The sequence below is a fragment of the Sitophilus oryzae genome, unplaced genomic scaffold (assembly GCF_002938485.1).
Source record: "Sitophilus oryzae breed Bouriz unplaced genomic scaffold, Soryzae_2.0 scaffold_467_pilon_pilon, whole genome shotgun sequence".
NCBI classification, from domain to species: domain Eukaryota; kingdom Metazoa; phylum Arthropoda; class Insecta; order Coleoptera; family Curculionidae; genus Sitophilus; species Sitophilus oryzae.
Window position 1 is genome coordinate 2,176,202 of NW_022147048.1, and position 26,072 is coordinate 2,202,273.

At 34.1% G+C, this 26,072-nt stretch overlaps 2 protein-coding genes across 10 annotated transcripts in view; one reads left to right on the top strand and one right to left on the bottom strand.

The window, feature by feature from the left end:
- The window catches only part of LOC115886122 (probable phospholipid-transporting ATPase VD), a 94,172-nt gene extending 90,224 nt beyond the window's left edge, over positions 1–3,948 (top strand). For 2 of the 3 annotated variants that reach the window (XM_030905184.1, XM_030905186.1), the window contains one exon: positions 2,733–3,948. In XM_030905184.1, the coding sequence (XP_030761044.1) occupies positions 2,733–2,778 (46 nt within the window). In that variant the 3' untranslated portion in view covers positions 2,779–3,948. The remainder of the gene's footprint in view (positions 1–2,732) is intronic. The other variant, XM_030905185.1, reaches the window with a different exon arrangement.
- A 3,547-nt stretch (positions 3,949–7,495) lies between these two features.
- Positions 7,496–26,072, bottom strand: part of LOC115886108 (CREB-binding protein) — a 46,194-nt gene continuing 27,617 nt past the window's right edge. For 4 of the 7 annotated variants that reach the window (XM_030905170.1, XM_030905165.1, XM_030905166.1 and 1 more), the window contains 8 exons: positions 23,310–23,684; positions 21,667–21,858; positions 17,386–17,608; positions 13,715–13,951; positions 11,479–11,867; positions 10,577–10,779; positions 10,151–10,471; positions 7,496–8,594 (listed from right to left, as the gene is read on the bottom strand). In XM_030905170.1, coding sequence (XP_030761030.1) covers positions 8,354–8,594; positions 10,151–10,471; positions 10,577–10,779; positions 11,479–11,867; positions 13,715–13,951; positions 17,386–17,608; positions 21,667–21,858; positions 23,310–23,684 — 2,181 coding nt within the window. In that variant the 3' untranslated portion in view covers positions 7,496–8,353. The remainder of the gene's footprint in view (positions 8,595–10,150; positions 10,472–10,576; positions 10,780–11,478; positions 11,868–13,714; positions 13,952–17,385; positions 17,609–21,666; positions 21,859–23,309; positions 23,685–26,072) is intronic. The other 3 variants (XM_030905172.1, XM_030905168.1, XM_030905167.1) reach the window with 2 other exon arrangements.

Here is a 26,072-nt window from a genome sequence, read left to right on the forward strand (position 1 = left end):
TTAACGAACACAATTAAGTATGTATATTACAGTTGAGGGTTGGAACCTTTGGTGTTAAACAGCAAAATAAAAACACTAAATCACCACAATACACCAAAACACTTTTACTTTTACACTGGACGCGCGTTTCGCTAACCATGTTAGCATCATCAGCAGATGATTATAAACTAAAGTACAATCTACAAGTTGAGCGTTTATATACTCGCCCAGTGGGCACCGAGTGGGCGTGGCAAAATCTAGCAAACCGAGTCAGAGCTCACTGAGCGTAACAGTTAGATTTCCGCCACTAGAGTAGTAGGAACAAAGAACTTGAAGGAATTGGACCGTTGTCTCTGTTCATACTATCTTTACATTTATTAATTCTGATGCTTTCATATGCATCTAATTGCCTGTAATTTGAGACTTGTTTAATTAATTTTAAATTATTAAGATCTATACAATGTTCTTTATCAACAATATGTTCGGCAACGATTAATCAATTTAATAACAACTTTTTTGAACAGCGGGAAGGTACAGCAATGGGTAATCTATTGTCTCCATTTTTGGCTAATTTATTCATGAGCAGGTTTGAAGTGGAGGCTAAGAATCAGTTTGAGTATTTTCCAAGAGTTTGGTTTAGGTATGTGGATGATATTTTTGCTGTTTTTGACACACATTCAGACACCATAGATAATTTTATTTCTAAGTTAAATAATCGTTTTCCTTCCATTAAATTTACGCATAAAATTGAGAACAACGACAGATTACCATTTCTAGATGTATTAGTTATTAGAAATACTAATAATTGCCTGGAATTTGATATCTATAGGAAAAATACCACCACACGCAGATATATTCCTAATGAATCAACGTGTTGAACATAAAATGGCTAGTTTAAATTTCTTAGTTCATAGATTACTTAGTTTCCCACTTTCCAACGAAAAATATGAAATAGAAAAAGATTACATTAGGAATGTAGCTGAGTGTAATGGATATTCTCCTTCACTAGTTGATAAATTAATTAGAAAATGTAGGTATAGGTTAATGATTTCTGAAAATTCGACTTTTCAAGTGAAGAAAGATATGTCTAAATATTTTTCAATACCGTTTGATAGAGAGTTATCCCGTGGTCCAAAAAGAATTTTTAAGAATGTCAATTATAAACTTGTGTATAGTGCTAATAATAAATTACAACAATTATTAGGTTATCCAAAAGATAAAACACCTCCACTGGAAAGGTCGGGTATTTATGAAATTTTTTGTAAAGATTGTAATCAGAAATATGTTGGGCAAACTAGAAGATCAATATTAACTAGATTTAAAGAACATTTAGCTCAGATAAGATATGGTAGACCGGATAAATCTTGCGTTGCCGAACATATTGTTGATAAAGAACATTGTATAGATCTTAATAATTTAAAATTAATTAAACAAGTCTCAAATTACAGGCAGTATGAACAGAGACAACGGTCAATTTCCTTCAAGTTCTTTGTTCCTACTACCTAGTGGCGGAAATCTAACTGTTACGCTCAGTTGGCTCTGACTCGGTTGGCTAGTTTTTGCCACGCCCACTCGGTGCCCACTGGGCGAGTATATAAACGCTCAACTTGTAGATTGTACTTTAGTTTATAATCATCTGCTGATGATGCTAACATGGTTAGCGAAACGCGCGTCCAGTGTAAAAGTAAAAGTGTTTTGGTGTATTGTGGTGATTTAGTGTTTTTATTTTGCTATTAAGTATGTAATTAACTAGTATTTGGGCGGAAATACTGGTGGTATATTTAATTAATGGTATACTGTTTTATAAAGATTTAAATAGTTTTCTTTTTGCATACAAATGGGCTAGTAATATTATCGTTTTACTAAAAAGGATAATATTACTAGCCCGTACATTTTGTACATTTGTTGTTTTAAAAACAACCTAAAATGTCAATATTCCATGGGTATATTGATAAATGAGGTCTAAATTACAAGAAAATACATTTTCTACGAAAACTTGAAGGGATAGGTAAAAAGTGGTATAATACAATTTGATAGACAATTAAATTGTGCATCTGATTCTCATAAAATATACTGGGTGTTCTATTTAAATTAAAGAAGTTATTGCCGTTTAAAGCTAGCAATTATTTAAAATAAGTTTTTAGACACTCTGTATAAAGTAGTATAAATTTTATTATTGCAACGCAATAACTGGTCAATAAATAAACTTCAGTAATATTTAGTATTAATAGTAATATTTATTATTATATTACTTATTTGATACCCTCGGAGAAATGAAGCCTTAAAATTTATACTACAATTTCGCAAAATTGAAAATATTTCAAAAACGGTAAGGTTTAAGTGTAATAAACCTTAATCAAATATATCTTTATTTTAATCGTAGAAACTAAAAATGCAATAATATACAGGGTGTTCCATTTAAAAAAATATAACTTTGATATTTTTGATTTATTTGGGACACTCCTGTATCTTGTAAAAATACAAAGTAATTTTAAATTGTAGCTCTAATAGTACTTCAACGAACCCAAAACTTACAATTTGTAAAAATCTAATCGTTTAGCTACAATACTCCGTGTCGTATGTGGTGAACAACCCTGTATAATTATTAGATTTTTGAATTGAATGAAAAATTCAATATGTCCAATATAGATGATAGTGACAGTCGTTGTCTGTCAGATATAGGACATTTTATTAAAAGTGAATGCAATGCTAAATTGTCAAACGAATTTTAAATGTTATGTCATTTATTCCAGAACCGGTAACAGGAATCAGCATAACACTCTGACAGCAGTAGGGTGACCACATATAAAAAAATGTGAAACGTTAGTGATGCTGCATTTATAGGCTGTGATGTGTACATTTAAGGGACCAAATATATAGTTCTACTGGTATATATACACACCTGAGTAAGCGAAGAAATAATTTCAACGTTTTTATTTATCCAACAAAAAATTATTGTTCAGTGCCATTTCGTATTTGTCCGTTTTACGTAGAGATAACTTTTTGATTCTTTCTCGTTGGTTACCATCCTACTGATTCATACTGAAAATGTATAAATTTAGTTAATTTTTTATTATGATTTTATTCATTTTGTTGGATAATTAATATATTGTAGGTAGGTGTGAATTAGATGCAATATCCCCGTTTATACTGCCTAAATAAATCGTTTTAAGTTGAACTGATAATAATGTATTAAATAACTATTTTCTCATTGTATAAATATAAGATAATTAATATGTGATTGACAGATTGCATTCTTAAACTATTTTAGCTCTGTTAAAAGTATATTTATATTCAAATCTTTGTTGCCATAATGTACCTTTTTAAGAAATCTATACTAAGCTTTCTTAATTTTATATAATATATCTTTTGTAAATAATAAAATTTACTTGCCAAACTGTTGGATAGATAGCACAATTTGTAATTTATTTTTATAGCATATAGAAAACTTCTTTCTGCGACTTGAAGGTGGTAATTTTAATGGATATTATGGATACATTGTCAATTATATGTATGATATAGTTATAAATATATAAAGACTATACAGGGTGAGTCATAAATATGTGCAAATATTTTCAGTACTGGAGGTCTCGATAAAAGAAACATATTTTCTCTTTAGTCCAAAATAACGGAGTTATTTCAGTTTGAAAATTTAGAGTTTTTTTTAATTTTGATAACACTTATTTAAGACTTACCCTGTATAGATATCCCAATACGTTGCCAATATATTTCTACAAGTGTCACAATTTTGAAGTTTAATGATACTACTTTAAATTTGTTTTCCCAATGTAGTACAATATAAATTGATCAAAATTTAAATAAAAATTATAAGAAGTATACTCTTGGAGATTTAAGATGTGCAGTATAACTAATTTTTACCTATTTTTTTAGAAATATATAATATATACATATTTAATTGTTTGCGTAAAGCGATAAACACTATAGTCTGTGAAACGAATAACTTTGAATTTGACAGTTCTCGCGGGCTTTTCTAGTGTTAATTTTATTAGGTTAGCAACTTGCTGCCATGCTGACGCAATACCGTCGCTAATAGAACAGCCTCGGAGCGAGATTTATGACGTCACGCTAGTTAGATACTACGGATTAATAAATATGTTGTAGAATACATGGAAAACATAATTAATTATTCCTCGTATTTTTGGTCTGTATTTTAAAAATGATATAGTTTACATGAAATATTATACATAATATACAGTTAATAAATACAATATAATATATACCTATTTATTCTAATAAATACTTTGGCAAATAAACTATGAACCATGCAAATGCAGCAAATGTTTTACAATATACAAATAATGAATAGGTACATAAGATAATGGGTAAAATGTAAAATATATTTTAAATTTTGAGGTTTTAAAATCGATCTAATTTAACAAAAAACATTCAATATCTACTAATAGTGATGTATTATTATTTACATTCACAAAATTTAGATTTTCAAACCTCAAAATTTAAAATATATTTTTCATTATTTGTAGATTCGAAAACATTTGCTGCATTTGTATGGTTCATAGTTTATTTGCCAAAGTATTTATTACTATAAATACGTATATATATTGTATTTATTAACTGTATATTATGTATATTTCATGTAAACTATATCATTTTTAAAATACAAACCAAAAATACGAGGAATAATTATGTTTTCCATGTATACTACAACATATTTATTAATCCGTAGTACCTAACTAGCGTGACGTCATACATCTCGCTCCGAGGCTGTTCTATTAGAGACGGCATTGGTCTGATATTTAGAAATGTCAAAAGCTGATGACTTTTTACTTTTGACAATTATGACATTTCGTGTTGATTTTTGCAAGAAGAGGAAGAACTGTCACTTGTTTTATTATTTTCCTTTTCTATTTCACGAAAGTAAAAAGAGTTACCTATCTGATTCTTTCAGGCACTCAATTTAAAGAATATCAGTAACTTTTTTGATAGAGGGATTTTATATTTGCCATGTTGGTAAAAAATAACGGTCAAAATTCAAAGTTATTCATTTTATAGACTATATATAGTATTTATATATTTTAAGAAATTTTACTAGATTAATGACCTACGTAATTGTTACTAAATTAAATATCCTTGTTATGTGCCTCATTCCATTTTAAGATCTTCCGATTTGTTTACTAAATTAATTGATCTTGTTATAGTTTCTCTTCATATTTTAAGACTCTTAATTGTATAGTTTATTTTTGTTAGAACATGTTGACTAGTTTATCTACTACTTTTTGTGACTAGCGTCTAACGTCCCACTAGTCTACTCCGACACCCGACAATGTTGCCGTTTGTTGTCCCTTAATTTCATGACTTTCAATTGTCCGCTAAACTGATGATGTTTATTTGTACGGTTTATTTCAGAGTTTGATTGTCATTTGGTTTATTTTATTAGAACATTTTTAATAGTAATAAGAATACTAATTAAAGCAAAAATAAGTGAAATAAATATCAATGTTAATGTCTCTAATAGCAGTGCTTGCTAATCTCATCCTAACCAGATATAGGAAATAGCACCTTTCCTGTAGCAAAACTAAAATATAGCATTTTCCTGCTATATAAGACTTGCAATATTATTTCGTTCGTTCTGAAGCTACGGGGTATCCGTGAGAGGGGAAACGATATTCTCTCCATGTTTTTCGTAAAAAATTAGACGACGCGTCCCATCAATAAAAATTCGACAAATTTGCAAGTAGCCAATAAAATGAGAGGGCGGAGCGATTTGCGGTGACGTACTCGTCAAGTCGACGTATAAAATACGACGTTTATTTAAATGTTTTTTGTCCGCATTCCTTTCATAGACACAGATCCAGCAGACGTACTGTATAATACCCATAACAACCTACTACAACTTGACAACATTGCTAGGTGCGTGAGTAGACTAGTGGGACGTAGACGCTAGTCTTTTTGTGGTTTAGGTAGGTTTTGTACTGTTAAAATGCCTTAAATATTCTCATGTACTTCAGAGTGATAGTTGCAGAATTTTTAATATTTTAGATATCACAAATTTTAAGATTGTTATAATTTATAAAAATCTTAATGTTTAGTCAATTTACACCCTGACTGAATAAACAAACTATATTTCCATATAAGTTAGATGTAGTTTTATGCCTTTGTGTAGCAAACGCTATATAAATGTCCTCTATAACTTCCTCTAGGAGATGCAAGACCTTGTCGTTGGTGGGGAAGCTCCTGGTCAAGCGCCGGGGGGAATCCCCCCTAGGGGGGAACACACGCATCTCACTCATCGTCTTGTCCCTGGCTGTAGTGTCGTGGCCAGGGACAGGTGGATGACACCATAATAATTGACACATTAATTACGTAAAAAAAGAAGCAGCATCCATCATAGGCGTAGGCGAAAAATTTATGAAAAATGGCACGGCACTGATGGAGACAAAAACAATTTAGTTTCGGTTGTTATTGTATTCTTAATGCCCACTTGCACCGTTTGTATAAACTTTGTTTAAAGGCTAAACAGTGATTAACTATAATAAAATATGTATAGTTAATCACTGTTTAGCCTTTAAACAAAGTTTACACAAACGGTGCAAGTGGGCATTAGTCACTGGTCTGAGCGAAACTGCTTTTTGAGGCCGAAACAGAAACCGAATTTCGGCTTCGGTCTCAGTTACGGCCGATACCAAAACCAGAACTTCCATAAAAGGTGATGTTTTTGTAGTAAAATTAAATTTAATTAAAAGCTGATATAGTAAACGCCACGAATGTTTGGGAGTGATTCATCGGTCGTTACCATGTGAACTAATCTGTTCAAGGTCACATAAAACTTAATTCCAGTGCCGTGGTGTTTCAAATCATATAATAATCAATATATAATCTGTCGTAATTTGTTGTTTTAACTGTCAAAGTCTTGTCAAAACATATATTTGGTTATAAATATAAAATGGAATGCCCAATTGGTCGCACTGCAAGCACACCAATGGACTGACGCACAAAAACGAATCAATCAAAGAAACGCGATATAGTGTCGTCTTTGTCAATCACGCAAACATTTTAGAATAAGTAGGAGGAGCGCAGGCAGATGATTAGACCGGGCCTTTAAAAACCTACGTCTGCGGTAAAAATTTACGTTTTTAATGTAAAAATAATAGCGCGCGTGTCGATTCTAACTTCATCAAGCGATAAATCACTCCCAAACATTCGTGGCGTTTACTATAATAATTAACATTTTTATAATCAATAACAAAATCTTTAAGATAGAGATTAATCATTCATTTTCTGCCAGTTTAATGAACTATTAATTACTATCACCTCTTACTTCAAAGTGCACAAATCCTAGACACAGCATAAAATATCCCGAACGTAGCTTCGGTTTCGGCCGGATTGTAGCCGAAACTCGTTCTTTTTGGCCGAAACTTAGCTGAAACCAAAATTCCAGTCGGACACTAATAAATTACAATCTTATCCACATTCTTTCACTAGACAGAGTATACATTGAGGATATAAACCGAACGGTTATTAAAGAAAACTACAGTAATTTTTTAAATAAGGTTTATTTCTTTTATATAATACTTAACACTAATTTATTCTAATTTATGTATGTTCAAGTAATAAATTAGGAGGGAGTGTCGAATAAGTTTCTCTCGGTTTGCTTTTTGAATTTTATTGCACTGGCTTGGGTAAGATTGTCGGGGATACGCCAGCGCACACTTGCACACGGACTCCACATAGCTTGTGGAATGTAAAACACATGAAAAACAGACGATATATATATAAATTATAAATATATTATATAAAAACAAACGGGGGCCTGAGCCTCCCCGCGCGGGAGACCTCGGCCGCCATCACATTAGCAACCGGCTGGTGGCCGGCACTTATTATTCTATTTTCTATACAGCGTCACTAAAAAGTCACAGTAAAAAAAATAATAAACGAGCAAACAGTTGCGCAGCTATGCCTCCAGTAGGCGGGGCGGGTAACAATCCATAATTAAACACAGCCTCACGCAAAGCCCAAAATACTTTTAGGTATTTTTCTCCGTATCTCACTTAATAATTAATCTTTTACTAAAAAATATTCACAATATGGTACAATCGTTTATCAAACATATGTACAAAACCTTTAAAACTGTATTTATATATATATAATATGTACATAGCTGCTCATTAGGGGCATACTTTTATATCACTTGTTCTGTTTTCGAACCTCGAAAAATAATTATATAGAATTCTTGCCGCTGTTGGCGCGATCTGAGTCGGATCATATACATATTGCGGCTAAAGTTCTATCCTCTAGCCTGTTTCCTGTCGCCACCGACTCCTTTATCCTGACCGTGTTCAAACCGTCATTCGTTAGGAACCGTCGTCCTGCAGGAGGTCAAGATTGCACGGCACCACTAAAGCTGTTCCACGAATTTGCTGAGCTGGTCTTGGGGCGTCATCGGCGGGAGCTCGTCTTGGTTGGACGCGGCCGAGGCGGGACTGACGTGCGGGTGAAGCCCGCCCGAGTGGTTCTGGCCGCCGAGCAGCATCTCGGAGGAGGCGAGATCGTGGGGCGAGGGCTGGGGCCCGCGGGGACTCGCTACGGGCTGAGTGCGCGGGGAAGGCGACGGTCTTGACATGCTCGGTTGGGGACTTCTACAAGGATTAAGAAAAAATGTATTAGATTGGGACGGAGCAAGAACAGTTAACCTAATAGGACTGCTCATTCAGCCAAAAGTGTCCGCCAGGTGCATGCGAAACTACTCGCTTTGTGACGCCATTGTAGTCCTTGTCATGGTTATTTAGTCCTTATCCGGCAACCAATAATACACACACGTGCATTATTGGTTGCCGACTGCAAAACGTTCATTATTTAGTTTATTTATTTAAACACCTTATATGTATGCAATATAGAAAATTAACTGTATAAATCGTATTAAATACTCGGATAATGCATTTTTAAGAACAGCAGTTCCCAGCATCACCTTTTGCAAGCATTCTTTTTAGAACACTTCCATATTTTGCTTTAAAATAATTAATAAACAATATCGTGGGCACATAGTAAGCACTTTGTCACAATCCACAACACAAAATGAACGTATTTATACACTCTATAGCTCTAAAAACTTTAAAGACACCTTTTTCACATTTAAAATTGACAAAATAATTAACTCAAAATTTCTCAGCTGTGATGTTTATAAGTTTACCATAGGCAACTAATAATACACACTATCATGACAAGGCCGCGACAAGGCTTTGACAAGGACTACAATGACGTCACAACTGTCAGCTGAAGCGCGGGAAGAGGCGAACGTACGTCTTATGAGGATGAGCAATCCTATTAGTTTACCGTTCTTTGGGAAGGGAGAATAAAAACAACAGTTGAAATTAGTGGTTTCAATAATGTGCTTAATATAGTGTAGAATTTTGTTCCTCTAATTTCAATGTAAGCATTCGGAACATCAACATTTGTTGTAGTTATTTTCAATTAGTAGAAATTGACAAATTTTTATCTTTTGCCACTAATTATACTGAATATCTAAAATTACACTCCTTAATATCTAAAAGTTAAGACTAATAAATCGACATTCTGTTCATGACTTAAATAAATCTGAGGAAACGTTCTGCGTGAACTATGTCACATCACAGAACAACTATTTCTCAGAGGTCCTTTACAACAATGTATTATTGTTTAACGAATTACCTGTATCTGTTAAACTTGGTTTGTTGTGTAATAATGAAAACTATTTTAAATTTTCCCTTAAAAAACTATTACTTTCTAACAACTCTAACACTATTACTGCTCTCAGTGATCTCTGATAGTTATCACATCATAATTTGATTTATTTTGACTTTATAAATTCACAATTATTTTGTAAAAGATAACTTTAATATGTACTGAAAATTTGAAAAACTGAGATGATTAAAAATACGATTGGGGTATCTTTTAACAGACCAGGACAAGACACGAAAAGTAATATTCGATCAAATCTTTAAATTTTAAGTATGATTAGTGGAAAAGTCAAAAGTTTGTTCATTTTTTCCACTAACTGAAAATTCCTACCACTAATTTTAACGTTCTGAATGCTTACATTCAAATTTGAGAAAACTTACGCTAATTGAAACCACTGATTTATTCCACTAATTGCGGGGTTCTGAATGAAGCTCTATTTTACAGATTTAGCCACTACGATTTGTCATTTAAAGTGTACCTTATAGGCGGCGGACTTCTGACGCTTATCAGCTGTTGCTGCACCGCCGACGAGATACCCTGTCCCTGTGGTGGCCCCATCATGCCCTGGGGCGACGGCACAGGGGGCGGCGTCGGTTTCAGACCCTGCATCGGCGCGTACTGGTCGTTGAACGCGTTGTTATAGCCTATATGAGGCGGCGGCCTGATGCCGGGCATCCTCTGCTGGTAGGCGCCCGGTTGCTGGAAACCGCCCTGCTGCTGCTGTTGTTGCTGCTGCTGCGCCGCCACCTGTTGCTGTTGACGTTGTTGCATCGCTAGCAATTGCTGTTGATGCTTGTACCTGAATAAAACGATTCGTTATGCGAATAAAAGACGTCTACAAATTGCGTTGAATAAAAAGATTAATAATCTTTTGTTAAATTTTAGCCCAACTGATTGGACTTACCATTGTTGTTGCTGTTGGGACTGCGCCATAGACTGTCCGGGCCCGCCCGGCACTTGGTTGAGCCCAGGCTGGCCGGGATTGAGCATGTTGCCCTGCATGGCCAAACGGTTCGGGTGTTGCTGACCGACGGGGTTTTGACTTAGCATGTGTTGAAGCTGTTGCGGCGGTGGGTTACCCCCACTTGCCTGCATTTGCTGAACCTGCTGAAAGTAAAAATTAATATTCAATCTCTACAGGGGAACACAATAAGTAATAATAACAGCCGGTAACCTCTAATTTGAGTTTAATTTCGTCTTTTTTCCTATTGCTATTCCAAATTTCAGGGTTCTTCAAAATTAATTTGGCATGTGTTAAAAATAAACGGCTTTTGTATTCTTCTGAACTATTTTCAGTATTTTAAGTGTAATAATTTAATAATTAGTAGGTGGTAAGCATATTCAATTTTACTATTTGTTTGGTGTTTAATCATGGCTTGTTGTGCTCTAAAATTTTAAGAATAATGGTGGTTTCAAACAAAAACAAAATAAAATAAGAAAATAATATAATAAATAATAAATTCTTACTTGTCAACATTCAAACAGCGAAATGAAATGAGAAATATACATTTGCACATGCCTAGTGCGCTGAAGTATAATAAAATTTTATTATTTACAGTATTTTCTGTTTCCTCGTCTTGACAAAAAGATCATTATTCATTTGCAATATATAGTTTTTGCATTTGTTATCTACTATAGCAGTCTAATTATCAATACGCGATATTTTTAAGACAACTAAAGATTCTAGACGGTCATCTAGAAACTTACATGGCTTTTTACATAGACCTAATTTTTGACTATGTGTATTCGCCCTATCTATGTATTTGTGGGTTTAACAAAATTCCTTAAAAATACGTATACAGTTACCTGTCGCTGTTTAATAAATGCAGCCATCAACTGGGGATTCGACTTGAGTATAGTGAGGATCTGTTGCTGTTGATCGGGACTGTGGGGCGACCGCAGTGTCTGCATCAGTTGCTGTAGGGCCTGCTTCTGGTGCATGTTCCCTGCAGCGGCTGCTGCAGCCGCCGGGTTGCCCATCGCCCCTCCCGGTGCTCCAGCTCCTCCGGCCACGCCTCCAGGTCGAACGGCGCCCGGCTGCACACCCGCCCCCGTTTGCACGTTGGGCGGACCGCCGCCCATTTGAGCGGCCGCAGCAGGGTTCATCCCCGGACCAGCTGACTGTCTGATGCCGGAGGGAGCTACACCGCCCGGATACCGCTGTTGCCATTGTTCCATGGGCAGCAGATTACCGCCTGTAAAAAAGATAAAGAGTTTAACAAAACGTAAAATCATTTTAGTTAAAATACATATACGGTATGCCTGTATGTATATAAATTTACATATAAAATGACAGCGATTTTCATTTCATAGCCATCGCTGACGCCGTTTTTTTTGGATCATACGGTAGTATAGTTTTAAAGTTATTTTTAGATTTCTAATTAAATTTATAATTATTAACATTTATTTAAGAAGTAACTGTGGCAAGGCTGTTTCAGGGAGACTGTTTAGTTTCTATGGTTAAAAAAAACTGACCTTTCACTGATTCTTTCATATTATGTTTAACAGTGACTCTGCGCGGTGTTTGTGACCTTTTGTGATTTTTAAGTCATTTTTACTGTTATTTTTTGCAAAAGATCCGTTTAAAGCATTTTTAAATATCTAAGTTGGTTCGCCAGTGCTTAGTTTGCAAAAGGGTAGACTATTCTACTCCCAAATTGACATTTCGGTTTTTTTTTGGCTTTAACAGTGGTTGGTGTACCTAATCTAAATTTTAAGCAGGTTTTTACGAAAAAACGTTATTAACAAATGCAAACGAAACTTAACAGCGTTTTTATATTTATGCACCCATCTTTTTTAACTCATATTAAAGTACCGTATGATCGAATAAAACGGGGGTCAGCGATGGCTATGAAATGAAGATCGTTGTCATTCTTATATGGGAAATGTCATCGATTGTCATTTCATAGCCATCGCTGACGCCGTTTTTATTCGATCATACGGTATTATAGTATGTAGGATTGTAAAGGAACGAAGTTTAATGAATAGTGTCTCCTTTAGTTAGCAGTCTTTGGAAGGTAGTGGTAAGAAGAAGCATCTATGGAGACTTTGTCTCGTTATCAAATGTAGAACTTTTGCTACAGCTTTGAATAAGAAGACTAAGGAAGGAGCATAATGCTATCCATGCATTCATGCATGGTGGGCGGAAAAAGCACTTTAGGGTGGGGATCCTTGACAGTTCTGTTTGACGATTCATTTGACACATTTGAATTTGATTTGAAATTTTGTGGATTTGTCAGTCTTTACGGAGCTTATTTTATGTTATTTATTATTTATTCTACTACTGATAGTTGTATAAAGGTAGTAAATCTAGATGGAAATTGTGGCAGAACTTAAATTAACAGTGACACTATCGCGATTTATCGAAAAAGACTCTAAAATAGTTGGTTGTGTAGCGTGCGGTAGATCTCGGCAAAAACTGAGTGAAATAATGGAAGAACTTTTCGCTAGTAAGTGACTATATAATATACATACATGTAGTAAACCGATCATATATGAAATTCGCTTAAATTAACTAAATTATACATTTTTTCTTGCATTTTAGCTCTTATTTATTACTTGTCAAAAATTAGATGTCAAAGAATTTAGATACGTTAATTTGACTTACCTGCTTCAGTAGCGCATCGGATGTTTGTGTTAATAAGTACTTATTATAACTTATCTATTTTTATTAGAATTATATATCTTTATAACAATTTTAATAACTACCAACATTTATTCACAACGTAAAATAAAACAACAAATTATTGAGTCTACCCCACGTCTACCCTACATCATAGTTTTACATTTTTTAAATAAAATTAGAACGACACTGATAAACCGGAATTTAAGTCGGCCATATTTGAGGCCCATCGCGGTGTACCTAAGATTTTTGATATGCTCCTTCCTTAGTCTTCTTATTTAAAGTGCTACAGCAACGCAATATTAATTGTTCTCTCTTTGACGACCCCTTTACAATACAAGAAGATAATTCTCCTTACCTCTATCATCCATTATAACCTAAAACACTGTACACCAAGTAGAAAATCCCTCTTTAACCTACCTTGATTGGCGGCCAAATGACCCGGCATACCCCTCATGGGGGGTGGCGGCATGTTCTGGCCGGGCACTTGCCCCGGCACGCCTTTGCCATATCCGACGTGGGGCGCTTGCTGCCTGGCAGCCTCTTCTTGCACTTGCTTCACGACCTGGAGAACGTTAGCAGGTGGAGTCTGAGTGCCAGGCTTCAAGCCGATACCCGGTTGGTGCGAGGGTATGCCCATCGATGGATTCGGCATACCTATAGAAAAAAGTAAATACCAAATGTCAAAAAAATTCGTTTCGGTCCTACTAGGTTCATGCTCTTTCCTCTGATTTCAGAGTCTTCTATTATTACTTTTGGTTAAATGCCTTGATAGTATAAGGTGTCCCATTTTCTTGTGTTTTATGGGGTTTCTCGTTTCTAGAATTAAGTAAAAATTAGCACAGTGATATCACCTTATCTTTGCAGCTCTACTCAAAAACGAGAAACCCCGCAAAACACGAAAATGGGACAGCATGTACAGGGTGTCCCATTTTAGTTGAAATCATACGGTATCTCCGTTATTAGTGAAGATAGAAGGGTGCGGTTGGCACAAACCTGTGCCACTTTTTTGTCAAACGGAAGATGCCGTAAACAAAATTTTCATAGCCCTCTTCGTTTCTGAGCTACAGGGTCTTTTTGAAATTTTTGCAATTTGGGACACCCCCTGTATCTCTGTTATTGTTAAAGGTATCGAGAAAGTGAAAACTGTTTATTGTAGAACTTTTTACGTAGAATACAGTGGCGTAGTCTGTTATTCTACTAAAAGAATATTTTAAGAAAAAATAAATATAAAAAAAAATATTAAAGATCATATTTATTAGTAGGCCATGATTGATAATAAAAGTAACTAAAGAATTATTAAAAGTATGTATATACTGCTATCTGTCTCTTGTTTGATTTTGAGAGCCACTAAAAATTCTTTATATATTAGGGAAACTTAACTCTCTACCTCTATTTGTAAATCTTGGAAGCTATCGTATCGGAACTTTTAAATATTCCTTTAGCTAATTTACGTGAAATATACTTTCAGCAAGATGGGGCTCCCCCTCACAACTTAACTTACAACAAAAATATTAGAATTTTGTTAAATTATTATTTCTCAAATCAATGAATTGGAATGAATGGACACATATGATGGCCTCCCTGATTCCTGGATTTGTCCGTTCTGGATTTCTGATTTTGGAAATTTTTGAAATATGAAATATATCGTGGGAACTAACACAATGTCGAATACCTGGAAAATGCTTTAATAATGCAAGCTTTTAGGAAACCCATCCCGTTATAATAAATTCCGTTATAAAAAAAAGAAAAATATATTAAGAGATTCAGTGGTAACAATTCAAAAGTAAAATATATGAATTCCAAATATAATTTTAATATGTGTATGACTATTTTAGTAAATACCACTTTGATTTTTTTGTTATTTGTCACGGCCTACTAATAAGAAAATGATATATTTTAAATATTGCAGTAAATAGTGAAAATGTGTGTTCCATTTGAAAAAACATAACTTTAGTTCATATTTACAAAAATATTTTTTTTGTAGAAAAACAGACTACATCACTGTATTCTACGAAAAAATTCTACAAGAACCAGTTTTCACCTTCTCGATATCATCCATAATAACGGAGATACGGGGGCTGTCCCAAATTGCAAAATTTTCGAAAAGACCCTGTAGCTCAGAAACGAAGAGGGCTATGAAAATTTTGATGACATCATCTTCCGTTTGACAAAAAAGTGGGACAGGTTTGTACAAACGGCATCCTCCTATCTTTACTAATAACGGAGATACCGTTTGATTTCAACTAAAATGGGACATCCTGTACATGGGTTCAGACATATTTAGACGGTTGCCTATCTGAGATATTAAAAAACTTAATTTTTTTATGTAGGAGCATTTTGAATGCAGAAGTTTGACCTGAATGGATAGAAAGTTAAAAACGGCATAATCAATAGAAGACAATCAAAAACTTTATGGCACCAAATATTTCTAAAAACCCTGTATATACACTGTAAAAATGTCTAGCATTTTACTAAAAGAAAGTTTTTTTTACATGCAATGATTAAACCACAAGAATTCAAAGATACAAAATGTTGGTAGAAATGGAAAGTAAAAAAAAACATTAAAAAAGATATTAATGATATTTCTTAATTAATAACACTACAAAAAATTAGTGATGTAACAAATATCAATTTAAACTGACAGTTCAGATGAAAATTCAGATGCGAATATTTGCTGTTAATGTATAATTAAACAAGTATTGAAAAGTTGATTATTTATACAGGGTGCTTCTTATGATATAGTAATATTTAAAGGGGCTCTTTCTTAATCACCGCGACCTTAAAAATCTACTATGTCCCTCTTTCTTGAGTTAAATTAGTCTATAACAGTCTATAACTCATACATGGAAATTTTCCTGTTGTAGAGGGGACAGATGTTCTTTCTCCAAGGAGTGGAGTGGACATCCTACTAACTTCTGTGATAGAGGATGGTAAACTTTTCTATAAAAACTGATTTTTCCTATTTCTGAACTGAATTTTTTCGATTTCTGAACATTTTTATGAAACTGCATACGCGACTTCTATACACAAAAATGCGGTTTTTTATGTACAAAAAAAACTGTTGTATCTCTAAGTTTTTTTTTCAGCTGATGCAGAAGCGATTTCCACACCGCATCAGATTTTTAGCGATTTGACACTGAAATAAAAATGACTAATTTTAATCAAAAAACATGCGACGGACGAAGAAAAAATCAAGAGATCAAAATTGTTTAGAAATTATTAAAAAATTGAAAATAATATTTATTAAGAAGTCAGTGGCGTACCATACAAAGTTACAAACGTCAAAGTTTTGTAAAAATATAAGATAATATAATAAGTATTTAGACTTGTACAACGTCTACAAGTATCAAGAAAGTTTTAATTTTGTGATTCCGAGACTTGCGTAAGTCTAGTTTTTAGCCGCGATAGAAAAAAAAAAGTTTATCATAGTCTAGACTTGCAGAAGTATTGTTTGTTCAGCCATCGTTCAACGTCACGTCATATTATTATATTGTCGAACTCTCTCTTTCAGTTGACAATTAGATGAAACAGATTGGTGATGTCATTAAGGCATTTCGTAAATGACACATTGTTTTTAGTACTTGTCATTGTTGAGTTTAAGTACGAAAATATTTAATTAGTTTAGGCATCTTGAACTTCTAGAGTATCAAAGTGTCTTTTCTTGCATAGAATCTCAAGTTTTTTCATAAAGTTATTTTTAACAGTAACTTACCTGGAAAAAAACCGATGTGCGCCTAAAATTATATATCGGAAGACAGTCAAAACGAATAAAGCCTAACATACCTACATGAATTTAATAAAAACGGAAGTCACACAATTTAATTTTTATTTATTTTTTCAAATACAAACATACTTAAAATTTTCTAAACAATATAAACTGATCTGACACAGCCTAACGCATATTTGATAAATAACTATGACGTAACGTTGAACGATCGCAGAATAGAAGAGATTTGAAACAGCAGATATTTAAAACAGCATATCGTTGCCTTAACCTCGCATTACCGTTAGGAAATGCGCAAATTTAAATATTCGTTACATCACAACTAAAAACTAAAAAAAGAATGAAAACAAAAAAAAACACTAACCCTTACCCGAGCTGATCCCTCCGGCTGGACTGATCGCACCCGGAAGGACCTGCTGCCCCGCGCCTCCCATGCCCACGCCCGGATTGGCCAAAGCGTTCGCTTGCGGCGTGGTGCGTGACATAACCTCCATCCTGCGTCGCAGCATCTGCGCTTGTTGCAGCCTATGCTGCAGTTGTTGCTGCTTTAGTTTGTGCTTGATGTTGGGACAGAATGGCACAGGACACTAGAAAATATACGAGGGTTACTTTTGCTGTACTATCAAGTAGCTCTGTATAAAGTAAGTATAAATCTCAGATGTAGAGGGGGCAGAAATGTTTATGCTTAGGTCTACCAGGAGGATTAATAAGTAATAACAACAGATGATAACTTCCAATTTGATTTAGTTTAATTTCGTGTTTTGTCCCATTGCTATTCTGAATTCCTAGTTTTTCCGAGATCAGTTACAATAGGTTCTAATTTCTCGGATTTTTTGAACTTATTGATATAAACAGCTTTGTGTATTTTTCTGGACTGTTTTTAGTATTTTATGTTATAATTTAATAAAGAAAGTAGTTTGTCAATTTTATTCTATTCGTTTAGTATATTAATCGTGGCTCGTATTTTAAAATTTTTAAAATAATGGTGTGTTTGAACAGGAAATTAAAATACAATAAAATAAATTCTTATTGGTAAACTTTCCAAACATTGAAATAAAAGAAATATACATTTGCACATGCCCAATAAGCTGAAGTAAAATAAAAAGTTATTTTAATGATTGTAGTAATTTTACTATTTATAGCATTTTCTTACTATTAATTATGCATTTGCTGTTTCCTCGTCCTGATAAAAATATGATGTTTCATTTGTAATATGTACTGTCATACACTATAGTAGTTTAATTAATATTACGCGATATTTTTAAGATGAACTAAAAATAACCGTCAAGCAACTTATAATCTCTACTACTTTCTAACCTCCCCCTATAGACCTAAGCGCGAACATAGCGGCCATCAAGATTATAATTTCTGCGCACGTTCATGCCCACTCTCTTTACCTCTATATCTCTGATATACCTACATACCTTTGAATAAAAAGATTAAGGAAGGAGTATAATGCTAATCCATGTATTAATGCATGGTAGGCGGAAAAAGGATTCTAGGGTTGGGACCCTTGACAGTTCTGTTTGACGATTCATTTGACACATTTGAATTTGATTTGAAATTTTGTGAATTTGTCAGTCTTTACTGAGCTTATTTTATGTTATTTATTATTTATTCTACTATTGATAGTCGTGTAATGGTAGTAAATCTAGATGGAAATTGTGCAGTGGCGGTTCGTGACCCGTGTGATTGGATAGGCAACAAAATTTTAGTTGCGTCTATTTGCCCAGAATTTTCATATAAAAGTTTTAAATGCAACGTATAATGAACGATGTACTTAAACAGCCGTTAAACGGTAGCCTACTAAAATGCCGTTAATAGATATTGTGACGTCGTTCATGTCGGCTGAAAGTAATGCCTAGCCTTAAGCATTCTGCAAGAGCACCTGGGGGTCAGTGGCTGAGGCTATCGCTTCGTAAGCGAATGGTCCGTGGTTCAAATCTCACGCCGACCAAGACTTTTTTATATTTTTTTTTGCTTATAGCGTGATCTTATTGCATTGGTTTCACTCTTTTTAGTTGGATTGGTTTAGTTATTTGGCGGGTTGGTTAGCGTGGTTATTTGCAGGGTGTTAATTCATTGGTTAGTTGGTTATTTGGTAGGGTTGGTTGATTTTTACTAATTTATATTTGTTTTATATATTTTTTATCAGTGTCGAGGTTAGTTGCGTTGGTTAAGTTGGTTATTTGGTGGGGTGGATAGCGTTGGTTAGTCCTTATAAAATTTCTATATTTCATAAAGCCGTCAAGTGCGTCACATCAACGACGTCAAACCTATTAACGGCATTTTAGTAAGCTACCGTTTAACGGCAGTTTAAGTACAGCCTATAATGAATCATATGAAATATCCCCTTAACGAAATGTGATATATGTCCTTATGAAATATCCGGAATGTCCCCTTAACATCTAAGCCTACCGAGCCTCCACGACTTCATGCGAAGGCGACCGGAGATTTCGCCTAAGCCCCGCCTTAATATGATACAACTCCGACTTACGTCGCGTCGCTACCGCACGATGACTTAGACAGAGGGAGAAGACTGCCGTACGTCGTGCATCGACTCTGATAGTAGGCGATGTAGAAATCGCCGAACAAAGGCACTCTAACTACCTAACGCAGCGGCACAGTCAGTGGTCAGCGTACGCCAGCGGTAGTGAATATGTTAATATACAAAACCACAAATATTAAAATAATATTGATTATTAAAACACACTTCCGTGTATTAACAGTATTTTTATGAATTGGCAACATTAATAGAGAGTAAATAATGTAATGTAATAAATCGCTTAAATTCTGCCAAAATCTTAGGGTAGGCGCCGTCTACCTTGCCTACCCTGATAAGCCGCCACTAAAATTGTGGCAGAACTTAAATTAACAGTGACACTATTGCGATTTATCGAAAAAGACTGTAAACTAGATGGTTGTGCGGCGTGCGGTAGATCTCGGTCAAAAATCGAGTGAAATAATGGAATAACTTTACGCTAGTAAGTGACTATATAACATACATATTTATATACATACATATATAAATATAAACAATATAAACATAGACTATATAACACAGGGTGGCCCATCGAAAACGTTTCGCAAGGCATAACGACCAGGGTTTTTTTTTCAGAAAATTCAAAAATACGTCAATTTTGTTTGTGAGGGGGACAACTTTTGCCCCAAAAATGATTGCAAAATCTTCAACCCTTTAAGCGGAGGCGTCATCCCCCAATTTTTTTCAAATGGGAAGGGAGGTCAAGTGGTACCGCAATGAAAAGGGCTTTCTATTCTCTATATTTTCCGGCTTCGTTTTTGAAAATCGGTCGAGTTATTGAGAAAATATGAAGGATTGAAATTTGAAAAGTTTATTTAAACATTTATCAGAGTAAATGAGAAGGATAAATTTCTTCGACCAATTTGTTGTTTTTTCTTATTTCTAGATGTTTACGCATTTTTTCACTTGTTACAAGGTTGAACGATCAGGTGCGGTAGTTGCTAGATAGCTGTTCTGTGACTTATGCGTTGAAGTTCTTCTTAATATCGTTAAATTTTTTAACAATTATTATGGTGTACTCACTTGCAGAAAAAGTGGAAATAATCGAACTTTATTTTAAAAATAATGAATGTGGCAATCGGGTTGCGCAGATATTCAATGAACGCCATCCTGACAACCACCTTTTTGGCAAAATTGTTCGCGAGTTAGTAGCAAAATGTCCAAAGGATATTAAAAAAACGGAAGTTGGGCTGGTATTTTTGGAAATTCTATTGTGAGTCAGTTTAACGATATTGAGAAGAACTTCAACGCACAAGTCACAGAACAGCTATCTAGCAACTACCGCACCTGATCGTTCAACCTTGTGGCAACTGAAAAATGCGTAAACATCTAGAAATAATATGAAAAAACCTCAAATTGGTCGAAAGAATTTATCCTTATCGTTTACTCTGATAAATGTTTCAATAAACTTTTCAAATTTTAATCCTTCATATTTTCTCAATGACTCGACGGATTTTCAAAAACGAGGCGGAGAAATATAAAGAATAAAAAGGTCTTTTCATTGCGGTGCCACTTGACCCCCCTTCCCATTTAAAAAAAGTTGGGGGATGACACCCCCGTTTAGAGGGTTGAAGATTTCGTAGTCATTTTTGGGGCAAAAGTTGTCCCCTTCACAAACAAAATTGACATGTTTTCGGATTTTTTGAAAAAAAGAATACCCTGGCCGTTATGCATTGCGGAACGTTTTCGATGGGCCACCCTGTATACCATACATGTAGTAAATCGATCATTTATGAAATTCAATAATTAAATTAACTAATTATATATTTTTTCTCGCATTTCTGTTTTTATTTACCACTTGTCAAAGATTAGATGTCAAAGAATTTAGAGACGTCAATTTGACTTACCTGCTTCAGTAGCGTATCGGATGTTTGTTTGCGTATCATCATAGTTTTACACTTTTTAAATAAAATTAGAACGGCACTGATAAACCGGAATTTAAGTCGGGCATACATATTTGAGTCCCATCGCGGTTTGAACCAAACCAAACTAAGACTTTTGATATGCTCCTTCCTTAATCTTTTTATTCAAAGCATATATACCAACAGTTTTAAACATATAATATGTACAAAACTAAATAGTAACAATATCGCCTATACTAACCTTTGTTTCTTGACAATTTTTGGCATGATAACAACAGAGAGCGATGAGCTGTTTACAAATAGGACAGCCGCCGTTGGTTTTTCTCTTACAATTTTTCGTATGCTGAACCACACGTTTCATTTTTTGACAGCTCGGCAAGCGGCAGTTCGCATCTCTGCACTGACAAGCGTGCACCAGAGACTGAATACATCTCTGAAATAAAAAAAATCATGAAATAGTGAATATATAATAATAATGAAAAGTTTTAACGTATTCTAAAACTGATTAAAAGATTATTATGAAAGAACCGCTAGCCTCTATAAGAAAAATAAAATACGCTTTTTTAATACAATCTAATATAAATAAATGTATTGCTCAGGCATCTGTAGAAGTTAGTAATGTACAGGGTGTCCCACAAGAATAGCTCTCGGCTGTACCTCCGAAAGTATTAGCCGTAGGGGCTAATACTTGATAGTCTAGCAGCGTTTTTTATCTTTTAAATGCTTTTTCAAAATGCCTTTATTATTTGAAGTAGTTAAAGTTGTTGGCATTTTGAAAAAGCAATCAAAAGATAAAGACTGTCAAAATGTTGATCTAATAACAATTTGACGTTTATACTATTACGTCAAAGGCAACTTTTTTCCAAAGCCTACCATGACTTCACTGAATCATCGTTTCTTGTTCACTGTTAATATCTTAATTATTAGATATTAATACCTCTGGTATTATGGTATTCTGGTATTTCGTCGATTTTAAAATAAACTAACTGTTTCTATCTTATTTTTTTGTTAGAATGGGCATAATTAAGAGAGCTACTGATACCGTGTTGTAAAAATAAGGTAATTAAGGGCTTATTTTTTGGTATTTATTCTAATTTTGCTAATATCTTCGGTTTGAAAGAAGATATCAAAATGCGGTTTTCACTGACTTTTTAAGCTTTTACTACTCTTTACTATCAGCTAAAATTACATATACTATTGCATTTATTTTTTTTTAAAAACGCGCAATGTTTGTTAAATTGTAAGACAGCGCCCCCTAGCGTCTACATTCAAAACCTTATTATTATTGTTTATATGATACAATATAGAGTAAGAAACGCTCTTTTAAACGAGCCCTCGCTTGTTGGATTCCGATCATCCAGTCCAGAGTTATTAATATTCAAATAAAAACAGATCTAACCTTCCCCCACCACTTTATTTTGGTAGATAGGGGAAAATGGCTCTAACAAAAAATATTCAAAATTTACTGAAGATTATGAAGCTGTTACTTATAGTACACCTTATCTAGGCAAAATTGTGTAAAAACTCCATTTTCTTATTTTTTGTTGCAGTTGCGGCCCCTAGTGGTCGTTCTACAAACTTGAAAATAATTTCCAGCAATTTCCCATAGCCTCTTTAGTTATAAATATTTTTTTTTCCGCAGCCGCGACGGCTAATACTTTCCGAGATACAGCCGAGAGCTATTCTTAATGGGACACCCTGTACATACATATGTAAAACAATAAAAACAAATAAAAAATAATCATATTATATCAAAACAAACTTTCGCCAAAATAACATTTTGTTTTGCTTTGTATAATAGGCACATGGGTGCGTTAATTTTGTCATACATGTAATTTTTATGGCCCACAGTCTATAAATACATAACACACGAAAAATACTCACCTGTATCGATAATTTTCTCGCTTCCTGCGGATTGGCTTTGTTGTTATCGCTGGGGGAACTGGCGTCGTCCAGGCCCAGGCCGAGCTTGTCCATTTTGTGCTGGTGGCCCACCTTCTCGTAGCACTGAATGCACAAGTCGAAATCCTCGCAGAAGGTGCAGTGGTAGCGGGTCTCCACGTGCGCCTTGCACTCGTTACACGTGTACACGAACTTGTCTTGTCCCTGGTTGTGCAGCTCGTACAGCATGGACATGGTGCTGTACTTGGCCCGGCGCAACGACGAAAATTCAAAGTGTTTTTCTCGGGCTAGCGTGAGGAACGCGTCGCGTCCGTCCATGAGATCGCAATTTATAAACGGGTCGGGGTCCTGAATGGGCTGCAGAAAATTTGATTCGGTTAGTAAATAAATAAGTACACGACCAAAGATGTCGCCACGAATGTTTGGGAGTGATTCATCGCTTGATGAAGTTAGAATCGACAAGCGCGCTATCATTTTTACATTAAAAACGTAAATTTTTACCACAGACGCAGGTTTTTAAAGGCCCGGTCTAATGATCTCCCTGCGCTCCTCCTACTTATTCTAAAATGTTAGCGTGATTGACAAAGACGATACTATATCGCGTTTCTTTGATTGATTCGTTTTTGTGCGTCAGTCCATTGGTGTGCTTGCAGTGTGACCAATGGGGCATTCCATTTTACATTTATATCCAAATATTTGCTTTGACAAGACTTTGACAGTTAAAACAACAAGTTACAACCTTAGATCTTATAAACTTTCACATGCATTTTTCTATTTATTTCTTTCTATAAGATTATTGTATAAATCTATCCTTCTCTCTGCGTACGCTACTGAGCATGCGCAGAACGATATTAGACGTAAATGCTAACTTGGAGCGTTTTTTTCGCTGCGTTGACAACAATTACTAAAAATATAGACCACAAAATTTTCCAATCAAGATATAACTGATACTTGTATTTATTATTTTGAAAATATTTGTCATATTATTTCCAATATACTTTTTATATATATTTTAAACAAAAATTAAATCATATTATAACGATAAATTCTTTTTTATAGTCTGTATAACGAATAACTTTGAATTTGACAGTTCCCGCGGGCTTTTCTAGTGTTAGTTTTATTAGGTTAGCAACTTGCGGGCCATGCTGATGCAATGCCGTCTCTAATAGAACAGCCTCGGAGCGAGATTTCTGACGTCACGCTAGTTAGATACTACGGATTAATTATATTGTAGAATACATGGAAAACATTCCTCGTATATGTAATTTTTTGGATTATATTCGACACATTTACATTCGACATTTTTTTCATATGACACAGCACTGATGAAGGCTATAAACGTTAGCTATAACGTTTTTTTTAAACCAAAAAAAAATAATGAAAAACCAAATGCAAACTTAATCAGCGTTTTTCCCGAACCTAAATCCCAAAAAATCAAAAATTTTAGAATAATTTTACATATAAAATGACAGCGATCTTCATTTCATAGCCATCGCTGACGCCTTTTTTCTATGATATTGTATTATTTGCAAATATAATTTTTCGCACATTGATGCTTGCAAAATATACATATAAATTTTGTGAATGCAAATAATAATACATCACTATTAGTAGATATTGAATATTTTTTGTTAAATTAGATCGATTTTCAAACCCCAAAATTTAAAATATATTTTACATTTTACCCATTATCTTATGTACCTATTCATTATTTGTATATTGTAAAACATTTGATGCATTTGTATGGTTCATAGTTTATTTACCAAAGTATTTATTACTATAAATAGGTATATATATTGTATTTATTAACTGTATATTATGTGAACTATATCATTTTTAAAATACAAACCAAAAATACGAGGAATAATTATGTTTTCCATGTATTCTACAACATATTTATTAATCCGTGGTATCTAACTAGCGTGACGTCATAAATCTCGCTCCAAGGCTGTTCTATTAGAGACGGTATTGGTTTGATATTTAGAAATGTCAAAGGCTGATGACATTTTACTTTTGTCAATTATGACATTTCGCGTTGATTTTTGCAAGAAGAGGAAGAACTGTCGCTTGTTTTATAATTTTCCTTTTCTATTTCACGAAAGTAAAAAGAGTTACCTATCTGATTCGTTCAGGCACTCATTTTAAAGAATATCAGTAACTTTTTGGATAGAGGGCTTTTATATTTGCCATGTTGGTAAAAAATAACGGTCAAAATTCAAAGTTATTCATTTTATAGACTATAAAAATGTTTTAAAATACTACTTTGAAAAATAGCTATGATGAATGGGCAACACATAGAAATCAGTAACCAGGGAAACGTTAAAATATTTTGACTTTGAAAAGTCAAAACATATTTTAATAAAATAATTTAATTAATGTCACATTTTGTGTTTTTTGTATACTGTTTGACTCGTGATAATAAAGAGTTAATTTGCAATTCCGACGATATTTTAGATTTCTATTTTTTTTGTAGTGCGATAAAATTAGTGGATAAATAGACACTATATTATGACTAATAAAAGTGTTATGTGTGAAGCTGTCCGCAATAGGAAAAATCTTATCCTCAAAAGAACTCCACAACACTATAAAAGTAGGAAAACCTCTGAAGATTGTTCCACATTTTTAAAATACAAGATATATATTATTTAAAATCGTTTCTTCAACTGACTTTTATTCAGCGAAATACATATTTATGTTACGTAACTTAATCGCTTTAAATACTATTAGGTAATTTACCTTTGATTT